Below are 16,997 nucleotides of genomic sequence, written 5' to 3' on the forward strand. Positions count from 1 at the left end.
TGCCTACTCTGCAGGGTTCCCCAGACTGTGGGGACTTGTGTGGGGGATGAATGCGTTATGTGGGGGTCCCCGTGAAGCATGTCCCATGGCTTTGGCATTACAACCTTGCTAGTAAGAGCCCTGTGCTGTTTGATGGCAATATGGGGGAAGCCTATGCATTTTTTAAGTTGCATTTCCTCAACGAGGAACGGTTCAGGAGCACAGTACTTGTTCACTGAAGTACGGGGGACCCCCCACTTTTTGTCCCCTGTATTCCCTGAAATAGATCCAGCTGAAAAACCTGAGTGCATGTTATGTTTGGGATTCAGGAAAACACAATTTTTGGTAAATATGGGTTTCAGCAGACAATACACTCCCATGTCCATGTGTTGCTGAGCATGTTGAAACTCCTAAGACTATACGTACATTTAAATAGTCTTATGTTTCTTTTCTAGACACATACATTCTGAATGACATCTATCCCTGAAGTACTGAGGCTTTATGATTGCACCATTATTTTTTAATAATTTACTACAGGTATGTTTAATTGTGGTGGCACTTGGTGTGCACAATCTGAGGCAGTGAGGTACTAGAGTGCTCCTGAGAGTGTTTACATAATATTGTATATTGTTATCATTTCATTCATGTTGTTACATTAATTTATCAGTCTGGTCCAAAAATGTTCCTTGAAGCAGCAACAATTACAAAAACATTAAAGTCTTTAGTAATATAAATAATTTAAATAGATCTGATAGTACTTACCTGTGTATAGCCATATAAATTCAGCAGCCATGCCATTGTAAGGGTGGTGTGAGAGCTGAGGTCTCCAATAAACCCAACTACCTTACCATGCTCCATACACATATAATTGGGCACCATCTTTTTGTGTCCAGACAATATCTTTAATACATCTTCCACAGCTTTATTCTCATTTGCACAAGAATCATACAGATGATAACCCAGAGTAATATTGGGCAGGATGTCTGGGTTCTGGTTAATCTGATTAATTGCAAAGATAAAAGCTCTAATATGTCTGTATTCTCTACGATGTACACTGTTTAATAAAAAAAACCTTTTTTGTAAAGTGTAACATTTTTCAAGGTTCAGTATTATTTCCTCCAGTAAAAAAGGTAACGCATTTCTCCCAAATTAATTTTCACATTTAAATGATTAAAAATATAAATTATAACTATACACTCCTGTGTAATATCACATGAGGTCAGAAATATATCTGTCCGGATCAGCACATGCATATGATATTTAATAGAATACTTTTTGCCAGTCTGAGTATATTGGCTGGATTTCATTGATATATACCACATGGAATCCCCTAACTTCATCTTAGCAACCATATGTCAGATGTGAGCACTGACTTGCGTAAAGTGCTGTATGGTTGTGTCTGTCTTAGAGTTCTGCAATAGAATGCAATACACTATAATATACTAATAATACCAATCTATGCACAGTGTTATGCAGCATATACACATAAAGATTTTCTGTCGAACCATCCAACTAGTTGATTGGTTGGAATGAAAATCTGGTAACATATGGGAGTAAATGATGTTCAGCAATTTTCTCCAAAATGCCAGAAAATAGATGAAAATGGTCATCAGACAAGTTTGTTAAATGTTTGATCTAAACAATGTGTTCAAACAACAGTTTTTGTCCATTTCTGGTATTTGGGAGTATTTGGGAGCAAATTGCTGATTTTCATTTGCTTTCCAACGTTACCAGATTTTCATCTGCCTGCTCTCCCAGGTCTCACACCTGGGAGAGCAGGCAGACTAGCCTGTTCAGAGACACTTGGTGATAATCCTTGTAAGTACTGTGCTCGTGATTTGTCGATGGTGAGGGCAATAGGCCCTACCATTGATATAGATAGGGAATCTGATATGTAGCTAGTGCCCAGCTAGGCTAGGACTTATGTTTATGTTTATATTCATTTGGCACAATAAAGACTGGTGCTGACCAGTTTGTATGAGAACCCCTGACTTGTATCTTGTTTCTACGGCTGCTGTGTGTGTGTAAATAAGGAGTCCATCTACCCCAGGAGAAGGACCCCTATCCTGATTGTGTCACATTTGGTGGAGAATGTGGACAATCACACACTGAAATTGCAACATTTTTTGAGTAAAATTTAAAGGGACAGACACCAATTCAACAGTGTGGATATAAAGTTGTGTCCTTTTGAAGTCCATAGAGGTGGCATCTGCATATGATTAGGGAAGCCAGATTCTGCTTCCAACCTAAACCCCAGAACAAAAAGGAGGACATTGTTAAAGCCTTGTTCCAAGCTTCGGCAGCTCAGCAAGAAGCGACCAGGGCTTAGCAGGAAATGAACAAAATTCAGCAGGAAGCTACCCTGCTGCTTCCGCGATCGGAGCTCAGCTCCAATCGGGCAGCGCAGTGGCCAGTTGAGCCGCCCATGTCAGAATGAGCTTCTGTCCAGATGCTCATTCTGGCTACAGGACGAAACAAGCTGGCCACGGGACGGCATGCTGCTCATGCCCAGCCACATACACTGCTCACATGGGCCATTGCGGAGCAGAGCCGTGACTGACATGGCTCTGCCTCTGCCTCCATTTTAGCAACCCAGCTGCTTCCATTGGACCAGGTGCATAGCGGTAGTGTGGACTGCACATAACTGCAGTCCGCAGCACTACACTGCCTGGAACAAACACACAGCCGCCGGCGCCGGCAGCTGTGTGTTTGTTTAAGCAGCCGATGAGAGTCAGACAAGACTCTCATCAGCTGCTGCAACCACTGCCTGAGCCAGGCTTCTGGCTCCCACAGTGGCTGATGGGAGAGACTTCATGACATCTCTCCCATCATGCAGAGTGGGCTGGCGCAGGAGGATGCTGGACGTAGGAGTGTACATAGGAGCAGGGAATAAGGTAGGTGGCTTTTTTTTTCCCATGTGTGTGTCTGTTGGGCACTGCTTGAAAGGGTGGCAACTAGTGGCTTTGCTGGAGGGGTGGACTACTACGACTAGGGGCATTGCTGGAATGGGGGACCACTACTACTATGGGCACTACTGGAGGGATGACTACTACTAGGAGGGACTGCTTGGGGGGCCCTGTTGGGGGGACAATTACTAGGGGCACTGCTGGGAGATATATATATATATATATATATATATATATATACATATATATACACACTGTATATACATACACACACATACAGATCTGCCCAGCTATTTTTTTGCTCATGGCATGGCGTGAGTTGTGCCATGGACTTGTGGCATGGCGTTCAGGCCTCTGTGTCATGCCATGGACTTGTGGAATACCGTGGCTACGGCATGTAATACAGTGCTTAACAGCTCGGTGGCGAGTGCTCCACTTTTGTAATTGCATGTAATATAGTGCTTAACCGCTGGGTGGCGAGTGCTCCACTGTACTGAATGCCTTGTATAGAATGCCATAATGTTAAACTTAAAGTAAATTGGGTGGATATCACATTCACAGCATTTTCATGTACGCACAACCCATACTTGTATTTTTAATGTCGCATAATATATATATACAGTATACACTGTAGTACTGTACCATATGTAACATCTTATAACAGGATGCAAATCACTGCACATACTGTATTATACATATGGTATGGAGCTGTAACTGAATAGTAGAGAAGTTGCCAGGGTTGTTGTCACGGTATAACCGATACTGTAGATTAATGAGATGCATGCACAGCTTTCACTGATATGGGATGCATTAAAATATGACAATTTTTTTTTAATTTTTATTTAAAAACAGCAGCAGGAGAAGTGCACAAGGATGAGGCCACTCTCTGTGGTTCACTGTAGCTGTCGTGTGGGCGAGTGGTTAGGTGATCACTTTGGTAGAATTATGGTCCCGGGTTCGATCCCTGGAAAAGAATATACCGTACCGTATTTTTTTTTGTCACTGTCATTGACACTATAGTGAAACTACTGTATGGCGTACAGTATGTACATAACTGCAGAAACTGCTAGTGAATCTACTGTCTAGAATGTGAGACAGGGCTCTGCATCACAAACTGTGCAACCAAAACCGCAAAACGCAAACATGCGACAACGCATATGCGGTCTCAGCCGAGTTCACTATGGCTACGTTCCGTGGACTGTGTCTGAGAGTGGTTTCCATCTGTGAGAGAGAGCTCTGTGTTCAAAGCTGACTGTGCATTTGAAGCGCAAAATAGCATTGCATCGCAAACTTATGACATTGGTGATGCTGCTCCAACCTTGCACAATAAGTACGGTAGTAGTGGGATCTGTATGAGAGAGAGCTCTCTGTATTGCACGGTTGGCGCTATGGTCGCTGTCAGCCATCTGCGATGGATTCGAAATGGAGGGGGGTACAATGGGATCGGTGGCACCAAGCCATACGCCATGCAGCGCTATGTTATCATTGAGCATGCGCAGTTGGCTGTATTCCTGCAGTCGGTACAGTATTGTACTCTATGCTGTTGCATTTCCATCTCTGGTGGGCGCATGCCCAGTAGGAGGGTTGCGATGGGATTTCTGGCTCATGCTCAGTGGGCCGAGAGTCATACACAGTGCATCAGGTCCCTTCCCCCAAAGCAAGCAAAGAGCCTCACATTACCATAATAAAGGAAGCTTTGTTAATCCATTTACTGTAAGCAGTCAGCTCTGCCCTAGTGTCCTGAAAAATGCTACGAATTGTCACCATTGCCAAGGACACTGTCCCCCGTCTGCTAGGACAACTAGTGTGCCGCTATGAATGTGCCTGTACTGAATATTCAAAACTGACGGTGCGGTAAAATTTAGCATCACAGAATAGTGATTTCATAACTGCAGAAACTGCTAGTGAATCTACTGTCTAGAATGTGAGACAGGGCTCTGCATCACAAACTGTATGACCAAAACCGCAAAATGCAAATATGCGACAACGCATATGTGGTCTCAGCCGTGTTCACTATGGCTACGTCCCTTGGTCTGTGTCTGAGAGTGGTTTCCGTCTGTGAGAGAGTGCTCTGTGTTCAAAGCAGACTGTGCGTTTGAAGTGCAAAATAGCGTTGCATCGCAAACTTATGACATTGGTGATGCTGCTCCAACCTTGCACACTAAGTACGGTAGTAGTGGGATCTGTATGAGAGAGAGCTCTCTGTATTACACGGTTGGCCCTATGGTCGCTGTCAGCCCTCTGCGATGGATTAGAAATGGAGGGCGGTACAATGGGATCGGTGGCGCCAAGCCATACACCATGTAGCGCTATGCAGTCACTGAGCATGCGCAGTTGGCTGTATTCCTGCAGTTGGTACAGTATTGTACTCTATGCTGTTGCATTTCCATCTCTGGTGGGCGCATGCCCAGTAGGAGGGTTGCAATGGGATTTCTGGCGCATGCCCAGTGGGCCGAGAGTCATACACAGTGCATCAGGTCCCTTCCCCCAAAGCAAGCAAAGAGCCTCACATTACCATAATAAAGGAAGCTTTGTTAATCCATTTACTAAGCAGTCAGCTCTGACCTAGTGTCCTGAAAAATGCTACGAATTGTCACCATTGCCAAGGACACCATCCCCCGTCTGCTAGGACAATTAGTTTGCCGCTATCAATGTGCCTGTACTGAATATTCAAAACTGACGGTGCCATACAATTTAGCACCACAGAATAGTGATTTCATAACTGCAGAAACTGCAAGTGAAACTACTGTCTAGATTGTGAGACAGGGCTCTGCATCACAAACTGTGCGACTAAAATCGCAAAATGCAAACATGTGACAACGCATATGCGGTCTCAGCCTTGGTGATGCTGCTCCAACCTTGCACACTTAGTACGGTAGTAGTGGTTTCTGTATGAGAGAGAGCTCTCTGTATTACACGGTTGGCGCTATGGTCGCTGTCAGCCATCTGCGATGGATTCGAAATGGAATGGGGTACAATGGGATCTGTGGCACCAAGCCATAAGCCATGAAGAGCTATGCTATCACTGAGCATGCGTAGTTGGCTGTATTCCTGCAGTCGCTACAGTATTGTACTCTGTGCTGTTGCATTTCCATCTCTGGCGGGTGCATGCCCAGTAGGAGGGTTGCAATGGGATTTCTGGCGCATGCCCAGTGGGCCGAGAGTTATACACAGTGCATCAGGTCCCTTCCCCCAAAGCAACCAAAGATCCTCACATTACCATAATAAAGGAAGCTTCGTTAATCCATTTACTGTAAGCAGTCAGCATAAAAGAGCGTCTCAGACCGCACTAGCTATCCACACTGTGAATCTGCTACTTAACTGTACGGACTTGCTGCTTGGACAGTCTCATCGGCACGTATCAACAATACGAACCCTTGAGCTACTACTACTACTACTACTACTACTACTACTACTACTACTACTACTACTACCTGCAATGCTGCCTGACTTCTACTGTAAGTCGCTGTTGTTGCTGCTCATTGCTGTACCCTGAGCTTCTACAGGTGTTTCCTACAGTATCAACCCGCTGGTACTGTAAGTATGGGAGCTTGCTAGGTTCACTGTCATTTTGCAGTTTGCTGTGTTAGACGCTGATTTGCGCAGCAAGTTTTCAATGCATATACGGTACCGTTTTGTTTTGCTCAGTGGCCATTTTAGTTTCAGTGGCAATATTGCTGTGTTTATCGTGCTGCTGCCTCGGTATGCCCTGTCCTTCACACATCCCCGTAGAGGCTTATTTGTGTATGGAGTAACTATCACACACACAACGATTGTTCCCTAGCCTCCCGCTGCCCCTCATAGTCTCCCGAGAGTGACCGTCGCCATCTTGTTTTGCTCGGCGGCCATTTTAGTTTCAGTCGCAATATTGCTGTGTTTATTGTCCTGTTTGTCTCCTTCATACGGTAGATGCATATTTGCGTATTTAGGGGCATACTGTATGAAAGCTTGATGTGAGATTAAATTGGGAAATATATATCACTAATTAGCTCAAAACTATAATTTATTAAACAGAGCCGGCAAAATGAAATTTACTAGCTGGTTATACTGTACAGTACAGTATATACCGGTGTACACATGTTACGGCTGATGTACAGTAAGAATGTAATACCCCCCTGTGTTTAAGATACTGAACATTAAATTATGTACTGTATACTGTACTCAGTCTGTATACTCAGCAATAGTACTGTAACGTATTTCTCTTGTTCTTTACACAGATTTTGTCGTCAAACATGTCAAAAATCACCAAAGCCATCAGCAAGATAATTGCAAGCATGAAAAAAGAACACAAAACAACTCGACAGATCCATGCCTGGCTGAAAGAGTGTGGTGTTCTTGTTAGTTTACAGACTGTGCGCTATCATGCATTTGAGAGAACGCGGACCAGATATAGATTTCCTTCTAAATGCACATGGTAGGTACTTTACATCAACTTTTTTTTATTACAGTATACTGTATGTTGCTAGATTGGTACTGTATTGTGTTCCAATTTCAACACTAACTGTCCAATAATTGCAATATGCTCTGTATGTGTTCTAGCGTAGGAGAGTCAAAAAGATTGTGCACAAATTGACTTGTGAGGATGATGAGCGTACAGCTTTACAAATCAACCATATTCTAAAAGCAGAATGTGACCTGGACATCTCCTGTTCCAGCATGAAACGGATGCGTAAGGAACTGGGATGGACTTTTGGCCCTACAAGGTACTGTACATACTGTAAAATATATATACTGTATACTGTATATTAATAATGCACTGATTTTACATGACAGTAAACTAAAACTTGCTTTTATTCCACAGGATAAATCCCATGATAAGGAATGTTAATAAAGTAAAGAGAGTTGAACAAGCACGACGGTGGATAGATAGTGGAGAGAATTTTAATGACGTCATTTTCACAGATGAAACTTCAGTTTCTCTCGAGAGGTTCTCAAGACTGTCCTTCCAACACCGTGCACATCTCTCACTTAAACCACATCCGAAGCATCTGTTAAAAGTCCATGTATGGGGAGGTATATCTCGTTCGGGTGCAGGACCAATCTATATTTTTGAAGGTGCAGTACAGTAATGTTTGTTCTAAAAATTATTTACAGTCCTGTACAGTGTACGCTTGTTACTGACAATTTCTCATCTCTTTAGGCATCATGGATAAGACCTTCTTCCAAGAAAAAAATAGTAGATTGCTGTATGGTGCCATTTGTGAGAAAATGCTTCCCATCAGGACATCGATTATTCCAGGATAATGATCCCAAACATTCGGCTTCAGCAAAATTCATGGAAGAGAGAGGGATAAAGTGGGAACGCACACCACCAGAGTGAGTATTGTCCTATAGTACTGGATTAACTGTTTATTGTACCAAAAAGTATGTACAGTACCAAGCAGTAATTATTCTAGTACACTTTTTACTAAAGTACAGTACTGTGACTGAATATTTTTTTTTTACTTACCTGTAGGTCACCGGACATGAATCCCATTGAAATGGTCTGGGCCCAGTTGAAGAGGTTCATCAGGTCTGATGTGAAACCAACAACTAAACAGGAACTTTTGCATGGGATAATGAAGTTTTGGAGAACAGTATTGACACGTGCCCAGTGTAACAATTATATTGATCATCTCCAGAGAGTCTTACCAGTTGTCATCGAAAGAAACGGTCAAGCAACTGCTATGTAGCTTATACTGTACTGTATATAATTTGTAATGTGGAGGAGGGGTTTAACTTCCTCTTTTCAGTTTGTGATCGGGACTGCTAAGTACTGTACACTGTGTCCATACAGTATGTACAGTATTGTGGTTGTGCTTTCTGTCCCTACATTATACAGTATTCTCCTAATTTATTTTATAAGCTCTTTGTCTACAATAACTTTCCCTTACTGTAGCTTATGTACTGTACTTCATACTTTTCCTCTTTTCCTTACACCTACTTTTACTGTACATTGACCCCTGTTCCAAGACACACATTCACATTGTCACAGATTGTGCTGCAGCTGCCACTTTCTGCTACTGCGCTTGATGTTGCCATTTGTAATGCAGATGTTTCAAGTTTTCAGGTTCCTCTAGTTCATATACAGTACAGTAGTAGTGGCTGCTTCAACATCCACATCCATAGTTGCAGACATACAGTACTGTACAGTAGTGGGTGCACCGTGAATTGAGAGACAGGCTTCTACTGTACATCTACTGTATGGTTGGAGCGGCGGTCCCTTTGACATCAGGATAAGGTAAGATTTTTGGTAATGTTAGTGCTCTGTTATTGTATTCAGACAGCTGGTGTTCACCTCCATCTGGGGCACCCAAATACTGTCTTGTTTCATGTGTTTTTTTTTTTATCGTTATATTATGGGCTGTGGGCATAGGGGCACTGCTTACTGTATTTCACCACCAGGCTTAATTACAGTATAATACAAATTACTGTAGTTATTAATAAAATTGTTAGTCTGGTTAGTTAGGGCATATATTAATGTGGAGAAGTGGATTACTGTGACACTGTTAGAGCAGGGAAGGGCCCTGCACAGCGGATTCTCTCTCCTACAGTACAGGGTGTGTGGGATCAAGCAGGATGAAGAACAAGAGCATCTCCGGTGAGAACCTGTGTGTCTGTCTTTTACTGTCTGTTTGTCTCTGCCTATCCTCCTTTCTTCAGGGCATACAGTGGACCTTGCACTCTGATGTACGGTAGAGTCTGCACTTGGTATACTGTAGGTGAAACTCTGAATCTGAGGCCAAAAGTGACAGTGATGATTTTAACTTAAAAGCCAACTCTTTTTGTGTAGTCCTCGGTCCAGTAGGGCGTATTGGTCGGCATTGAGGAAGGACTGTTCTCACGTCATCTCTTTCCTCCTACTGTAGGTACTGTACAGTAGTCATGTCCATGTCCAGCTTGGAACTCCAGGACATGCCAGCGGCAGAAGAAAGAAGCCGGGGACAGTAGAGGACTACAGGAGTGGAAAGCTAAACAAGCTCCCCCCCCCTCTGTAAAGCATGTTACTGTAGCTTAAATAAAAATTGTCAATAATTTATACAATTGGTGTTTGTACTGTATGTAATTCAGTCTTTAAGTGCGCCTGAGACCCAACACGTGCATCTGTCATTAAAAAGGTACTGTACAAAAAGTCAATAACACACAGATGCAGGGGTGTATCATCATTATTTGCCAGGATTTCACTCACCAGGGGCGCGCCGGCCGATGGGGGTTGACGCCCACAGTCATATACTGTACAGTATCCCTGTTGCCCATCACAGTGATTTCACAGCTGCCCGGCACTTACAGTAGAATACAGTACAGTAGACATACAGTACTGTATACACTGAGGGACGTTTTCAATTTAGGGGTAGTCTATTTACTTTTTTTAGGCGATCTGGTATTTTCACTCCAAGGGGGTCTATTTACTGTACTAAGCAGTGTTAGACAGTGAGAAGTGATAAAAAAGTGATAAGGTGTCAGTCAATCAGCTCCCAACTGTCATTTTTCAAACACAGCCTGTGAGATGACAGTTGGGAGAACATTGGTTGGCACTTTTTCACCCATTGGAGCAAAAACACGGGATTGGCTAAAAAAAGTTTCGGAGATTACGTCATTTTGCCATGCGTAATTATCGCTGTATTCAATTTGAAAGCTTTTCTGCCTACTGTAGGCGAGAAGTCAATGCAATGTACAGTAAGACAGTATGTTAAATAGTTTTACCTACTGTATGAATAGCAGGCGGAAAAATTTGGTGAATTGGGGTGCAATGTTGCGGGAAGCCTTCAATGTCCCCTAAAGGTACTGTAAACTGCGTAACATTTTTTTAAAAAAAAGTCAGAACACACTAAAAATTCACTTTCATTTTGGGGGGCAGAAGAAAAAAAATTGGGGGGAAAAAGTGAAACTTGTAGGGGTAAATTTACTAAGATGGGAGTTCTATTTAAGAGGTTACTGTACTGTATGTTGCCTATAGCATCCAATCAGATTCTACTGTACTTAGCATTTATCTACAGTTGCACCTTCTAGAAGATACTGAACAGTAGTACCTGGAATCAGATTGGTTGCTATGGGCAACATCACTTAATAGCACTACCATCTTAGTACATTTACCCCCTAATATATAAAATGTACTGAGTTTAGTAAAAAAAAAAAAAAAAGCGCTAAATGGGTATACAGTAGATCTGGGCATGCGCCAGAGATACGATGACGTACAGTATTGTAGGAAACACTCAAGCCAGGTGCAAACTTGGTATTGCAGGCGGCTGTAGTGTAATGGTAAATTATCAAACCAGCTTGAAAGGTTACACTTTTTATTTTTTATTAACAAGGTTAGACTTTTTGGTCAAAGTACTGTGGCATAGAAATACCAGAATTTCTGGATAATGTATTAGTGAAGATTTAAAACAAAATAAAATTACCGTATACAGTATGTACTTTAAAGGTCTCGAACCAGCGGGACAAGAAAATGGTAGATGCAGTAGGACTAGGCATTAGCCACCTAGACTACTGCATCTACTGTACTGTAGTTCCTAGAGTCAGGGAATCACTACAATGTCTACCGTATTGTACTTACAACTACAGTTGTACTGTAAGTACCGTATAATACAGACAACTGTGCATGCGCAGTGCTATGAGACTCAATATGCCACAGCAACAAACTACAGTACTTTAGCTTGGCACATCTACAGTACAATAGTTTGATTTTTGTAAGGGTTGGATAACAAGACTGAACTACAGTACTATAGTGAACATTAAAAAAATAAATTAAATTATAAAGGTCTCGAACATAAGGAGAGAAGTGTAAGCAAGACGGATCACCTAAGCCCTTGCTCACAAGTCTCTCCTAGTCCTCTACAGTACTTTATGTGACATCTACAGTACCATACGATGTAGTACAGTACTCAGGCGTCTGAAGCATAGAGGTAAGAAATCGAACTTCTACATTGCAGATGTCTGTACAACCCGGGTTCGAAACCAGGAAGCTTAATAATGAAGCTTTTCATTATTATTAGACAGTCAAGGTTACACTTTTTATTTTTAATATTATTATTACACAGTCAGTGTAATAATAATAAAACATTTTCACTGTGTGTGAATCATGACCCGGTACTGTACAGTATGATATTCCATACTGTACGCCATGGCGTACAGTACATAGCCATAGTGCTACAAGGGTATGGATATGGCGCAGCACCACTGGCAAAGCATTGCAACCCCGCCACTGGGCACGCACCAGAGATCCTATTTGTACCGTAACCCATCAGAGCTGGCTATAAGTTACCACAACGTAAACTGTGCTGACATTGACGCAATTTTGCGGTTTAAACGCCGAGTCAGTTTATACTATAAAGACCCCTCTCTTATACACAGTCAACTATCAGTAACTAAACATATTAAATTACTAATGTTTCCAAGTCTAGGACAGCATTTTCATTGACGCAAGTTTGCGCTCTGCATCTGCCCTACAAACTGCTGTTAGTCCACTACTGTAGCACCTTATGTAGTAATGAATTTACTATTGTGTATACTGTGCGGTACTGTAAGTCTCGGACAGTGCAGAATGGCACTAGTGTGAAAATTCAACAGTACTGTTAGCAATACAGACAACTGGGCATGCGCCATAAAATAGCACTACTTAATGTATGGCTTGGCTCCACTGGACATGGGGCACACATTCCATTGTTATTAAAATCCGACCACTGGGCATGCGCAGACATTGACGCAATTTTGCGGTTTAAACGCGCAGTCAGTTTGATATACACAAACCAGTCTCTTTAACAGGGCCCATTGCCACTTGATGGTCATAATAAATCACTATAATGTCCACGTTCATGTCAGCGCCGGCATTGATGCAAGTTTGCGTTCTAAGGTACAGTACTGTATGTACAATAATAAAAATCCTAGTTTCGCTGTTTGACTCCCGAAGCACTGGGTAGACATGCACTCCACATGTACTATATTGAATACTGAATATTTTAAGTGAAGATTTTAAAAATAAATTAAAAAAAAATACTGTATTTTCAAGGTCTCGAACCCACGGAACAAGAAGAGGGGAGAAGCAGTGAGACTAGGCATTAGACCGCTAGGCCACACGCTTCACCCATTACTAGAGTTCTGTAGTTTGTAAAGTCTAATGTCTAAGCTTCTGTCAAACAATCATCGGCCGGTGATACAGAACATACCGTACTGTACATTGGAAAGTGACACCTGGTTTGCAAAATGTTATATTACACTTAATGAAATCACACACATGCGCTATGTAGTTTAGGAAAAGTGACACCTGGTGGGAAAAATGTTGTATTACATGTAATGACTTTTTTCACTAATAAACTTTCTTTGTGGCGCGACTCATGGCGTGGTGTGTGGTGCGCCATGCGTGGCGTGAGAGATAGCGCTGTGATGCCACGTTATAGATGGGCACATCAGTATGTATATAATATGGGTGAGTGAGTATATACATATACATGTGTGAATATGTGTATGTATAATATATATATATATATATATATGTATGTGTGTATATATACATATATATGTGTGTATATATACATTCAGCCCGGGACTCTGGATACATTTACTGGTAATCTCGAGGGTGCCCTCCTAGCATAATAAACAAATTCCTATACTGAGCTGAACAGCCCCTCAGGCTGGCACTCCTCAGTAGTTGCAACAAGGTGATATATTGTCACAAATCACATAGTTGATGCTGATGTTTCATGGCCCATTGGTTTTTTCATCAGGACATGTCCTGATGCAAAGACAGATTGGTCGTAAAATGTCGACAGCACCTACTGAGGAGGGCCACCTGTTTTTTTCCTGAGGGGCAGTTCAACTTGGTATGGGAAGTTGTTAGGGGGCACCAGTCAAAATTATGCCTAGGGCACCAAATGGCTAGGGCCAGCTCTGATTTTCCCCTATGGGAGGATTCCACTTTTTTATATAGTGTTAATATAAGTTCAAGACCAGGCCCTTTAAATATACAGTATGTATATCTAAAATCATTCATTTGAATGTATTTTCAGGATAAGCTTGAGAACTACCAAATTTTTATTGTGTTTTCACTGAAATGTTCTTTGTGATCCTTAAAATAACATAGACTATGCACACACACACAACTACATCAATCCTAGCTATTACAGAACTACTAACTGGGCTTCTTCCAGCAGCAGCTCCTCGTGTAAACTAGGGGACGGAGCCTCTTGGCCCCACATTACTTTGAGAGACAGCAGCCAGTTAGCTATTGATTTGCCTCCTGCCCTCCCCTCTCTGCTGCCAGATGGTCCCATCCATCCCACCTCCTCATTGGCTGGCTGTAACACTGAGCAGCCTAGGTGGAAGGCTTCCCCTAGAACAACAAGGGGAGGGTAACAATTGATTCTTCTTGCAACATCATAACACCACATGGGTACAGTGGTAAGGCAATTGGCTGTAACACACATAGCCTAGCATGTTCAGGGCAGGACCAGGCTATGGCTAGCTGGAGGTGTGTGAAACTGCATGTTAATGTGACCAGCTGTGGACAGACAAGGATGGCCTGAGAGAAGTTAGTGTCCCATGAGTGGAGGATATGGCTTAGCTACTTCCAGCTGACAGTCTCTGCAAAGGCCCAGAACACAAGCCCCATCACACTGAACAACCTGTATGGTGCCAGATGCATGAGGTTCTGGAAAAAGTTTGAATTACTGGTTTGTGCTGCCTGGCTCTGGTGCTCTGTGACGTGGAAGGCAGAGGAGGGGCAGACTGGAACTCACCTCTTTTATAGTGTATCTTCTGCCTGTTTGTGTCCTGGCACCAGCCATGCAACCTCTTCCATCTGGATGTTTATGGACCACTGTTGCATCCACCCAGCCACCACCTGTGTGCATCATCTTTCCCGTCCTCCAAGTATGAGTTCCCAGGGTCACTGATGCTGCTGATTCCCCACCTGTTGGTAGGAGGGATGAGCCGTTCTGATAACCAAGCACACTGCCCATTCTGGAATCTACTTGCCCAGCTTTTCCAGGGTGACTTCTGTATCCAAAACTTACCCAGAAAACTTTGCTTGGAACATCAGACAGTGCACAGAGAAGCAGAAACAAGGAGAGCAATCAGGAGTACCTGGGGTGCTGTCTCCTTGTCGTTGAATAAAATTAATAATCACTCAGCAATGACGGATAGGCACTGCTAGTATTTTATAATTATGTTTAGGAACATTCCTTACTGTAAGTAAAATAGAGGAGCAATTGAAATTAGATAAAGAATTTGACCAGTTACATTCAGGTAGACTTTGGTCTAAACAAAATAGTCATTCCTGTTATATTTTATACCTGACTTACTGTAGACAAATATCCACCACTTTCATTACTGTTGTAACAATGAATGTTTGACTATTGTGATATATTTTTAAAGTAGGTTTGAATAAACTGCTAATCTCACTTTGGTCCTGATTCTGTAAAAACAGGAACATATCTCATTTTTGCGAATATGGATTGCAAAACATTGTGGGTGCATATTCCACACAATGGGCATGATTCAGATGTGGAAGCAATACAGATATTTATGCAGATTGAGTGATGTGTGTAAGTAGCACTGGGCATGAGCAGCTACTGTACTGTCATTACGCTCACACAGAGGATTCATTCACAAAATGAGTAACAGGTAGTCAGCATTTGGGGGAGGTAATGGGGATGGTCAGAAAAATGCATGCATGTTGGACCATTTAAATACTGTTTTCTGCATATACATAAATTAGCCACTGAATTTGTGCTCACTGTAGGAGAGCCCTCTGTGTGTCTAGCAATCAGCTATGTCTGAGACAGCTTAGCCTTACCCAGAAGGCTGTAGTCTGCCTAATCTGCATTCCATATTTCCAATATCTGGCTTGATGAAGTCAAGTGACACAGTCACTAATATACAATCCCTATAGAAATACTCTCCCCTTACCTGCTGTCCCATTGGATAACTGGTCTAAAGCAAGAGCCCACTGTTTGACTCTTTGATACCCCTCACTGCCTTAAAGTTTAACCCCTGTTATGACAAATATCCTTCTGTCAGCCTTCTTGTAATGGCCAATGATCTTGATCCCAATCTGTGACTGATAAATACAATGTACATTTTTAGCATATTACTTACCTTGCACAAAGTAGTATTTGGTTTCCAAATGTATATATATTTGGTACAACAAAGCCATTAACTGTGAATATTCCACCTATAATAAAATCTCCTTCTTGGGAATATTTATATTCAAATATAAATTGACGATTTTGGGTTAAATGACATCCAGGCTCTGTTTTCTGTGTTTCCGATCTACAGAGTGCAATGCTCAGAATGCACAGCCACATTATTTGGTGGATAATATTAAATATATTTTCAAAAGCTTGAAAACTATTTTTGAATTTGTGCTCTTCTTTATATCTCCTCACAGACAGAATCATAGTTCTAATAATATATTTAAGACACAGGAAAAGAACAGTGAGATAAATATTAGTAAATGCACGTTATGACCTCATTTACTGTTGTAGAACAATCCTACATAAAATACCCTTATGATGCACATTTGTAAATAATGAATTTGTATTTAGAGTTAAAAGTAGACAAGTGCTTACCCCTGTTTTTTAACTTTGGTTTGGGATATGGATATAGAGTCATCTACGTGTTTTGTTTTGCAAAATAACCTTGAAATGTTTTAGTTTTACATTTGGACCTGAATTTTTTTTTACATTTTTAAAAACAGCTAACATAATTTAACAAATTAACATCATTAACAAATTAACATCATTTAATTTCAATCCAAAATCTTTAAAATTCCGAACAGCGGGAAGATCAGAACCGTGACTCAGATCTGTCGTTATTTAAAAATTTGGGTGGATTTGGATTTCTGTAGAACCGAACCACACATCTCTAGTTAAAAGTATTTATTACTTCTAGGCAATTGCTTTGCTTTTTTATGGTTAGACCCCCTTTCCTTCAAATGTCCTGGTAAGCAATTAATAGCATCACCATTAAATAAACAGGCATATTTCCACCTACCAACCCAAACATTAAATGAAAAACATTCACATAACTACAACAAATATCATGTTTAGAAATGTAAAAATTCACACAATGGGCCATCACATTAAGTTTTTAGTCCTATGGAGACCTACAATTGTCCTAATAAAAGTACCCAAC

The 16,997-nt window shown here is 41.6% G+C and overlaps 1 protein-coding gene across 1 annotated transcript in view; it reads right to left on the reverse strand.

Annotated features, from left to right (window-relative positions):
- LOC148479275 (vomeronasal type-2 receptor 26-like) overlaps positions 1–14,821 on the reverse strand; it is a 115,017-nt gene extending 100,196 nt beyond the window's left edge. The window contains exons 1-2 of the mRNA XM_088454691.1: positions 14,532–14,821; positions 742–1,033 (exon numbers count right to left, since the gene is read on the reverse strand). Coding sequence (XP_088310817.1) covers positions 742–1,033; positions 14,532–14,821 — 582 coding nt within the window. The remainder of the gene's footprint in view (positions 1–741; positions 1,034–14,531) is intronic.
- Positions 14,822–16,997: the final 2,176 nt, after the last annotated feature.

The sequence above is a fragment of the Taudactylus pleione genome, unplaced genomic scaffold, assembly GCF_031769625.1.
Source record: "Taudactylus pleione unplaced genomic scaffold, aTauple2 ptg000627l, whole genome shotgun sequence".
Lineage (NCBI taxonomy): Eukaryota > Metazoa > Chordata > Amphibia > Anura > Myobatrachidae > Taudactylus > Taudactylus pleione.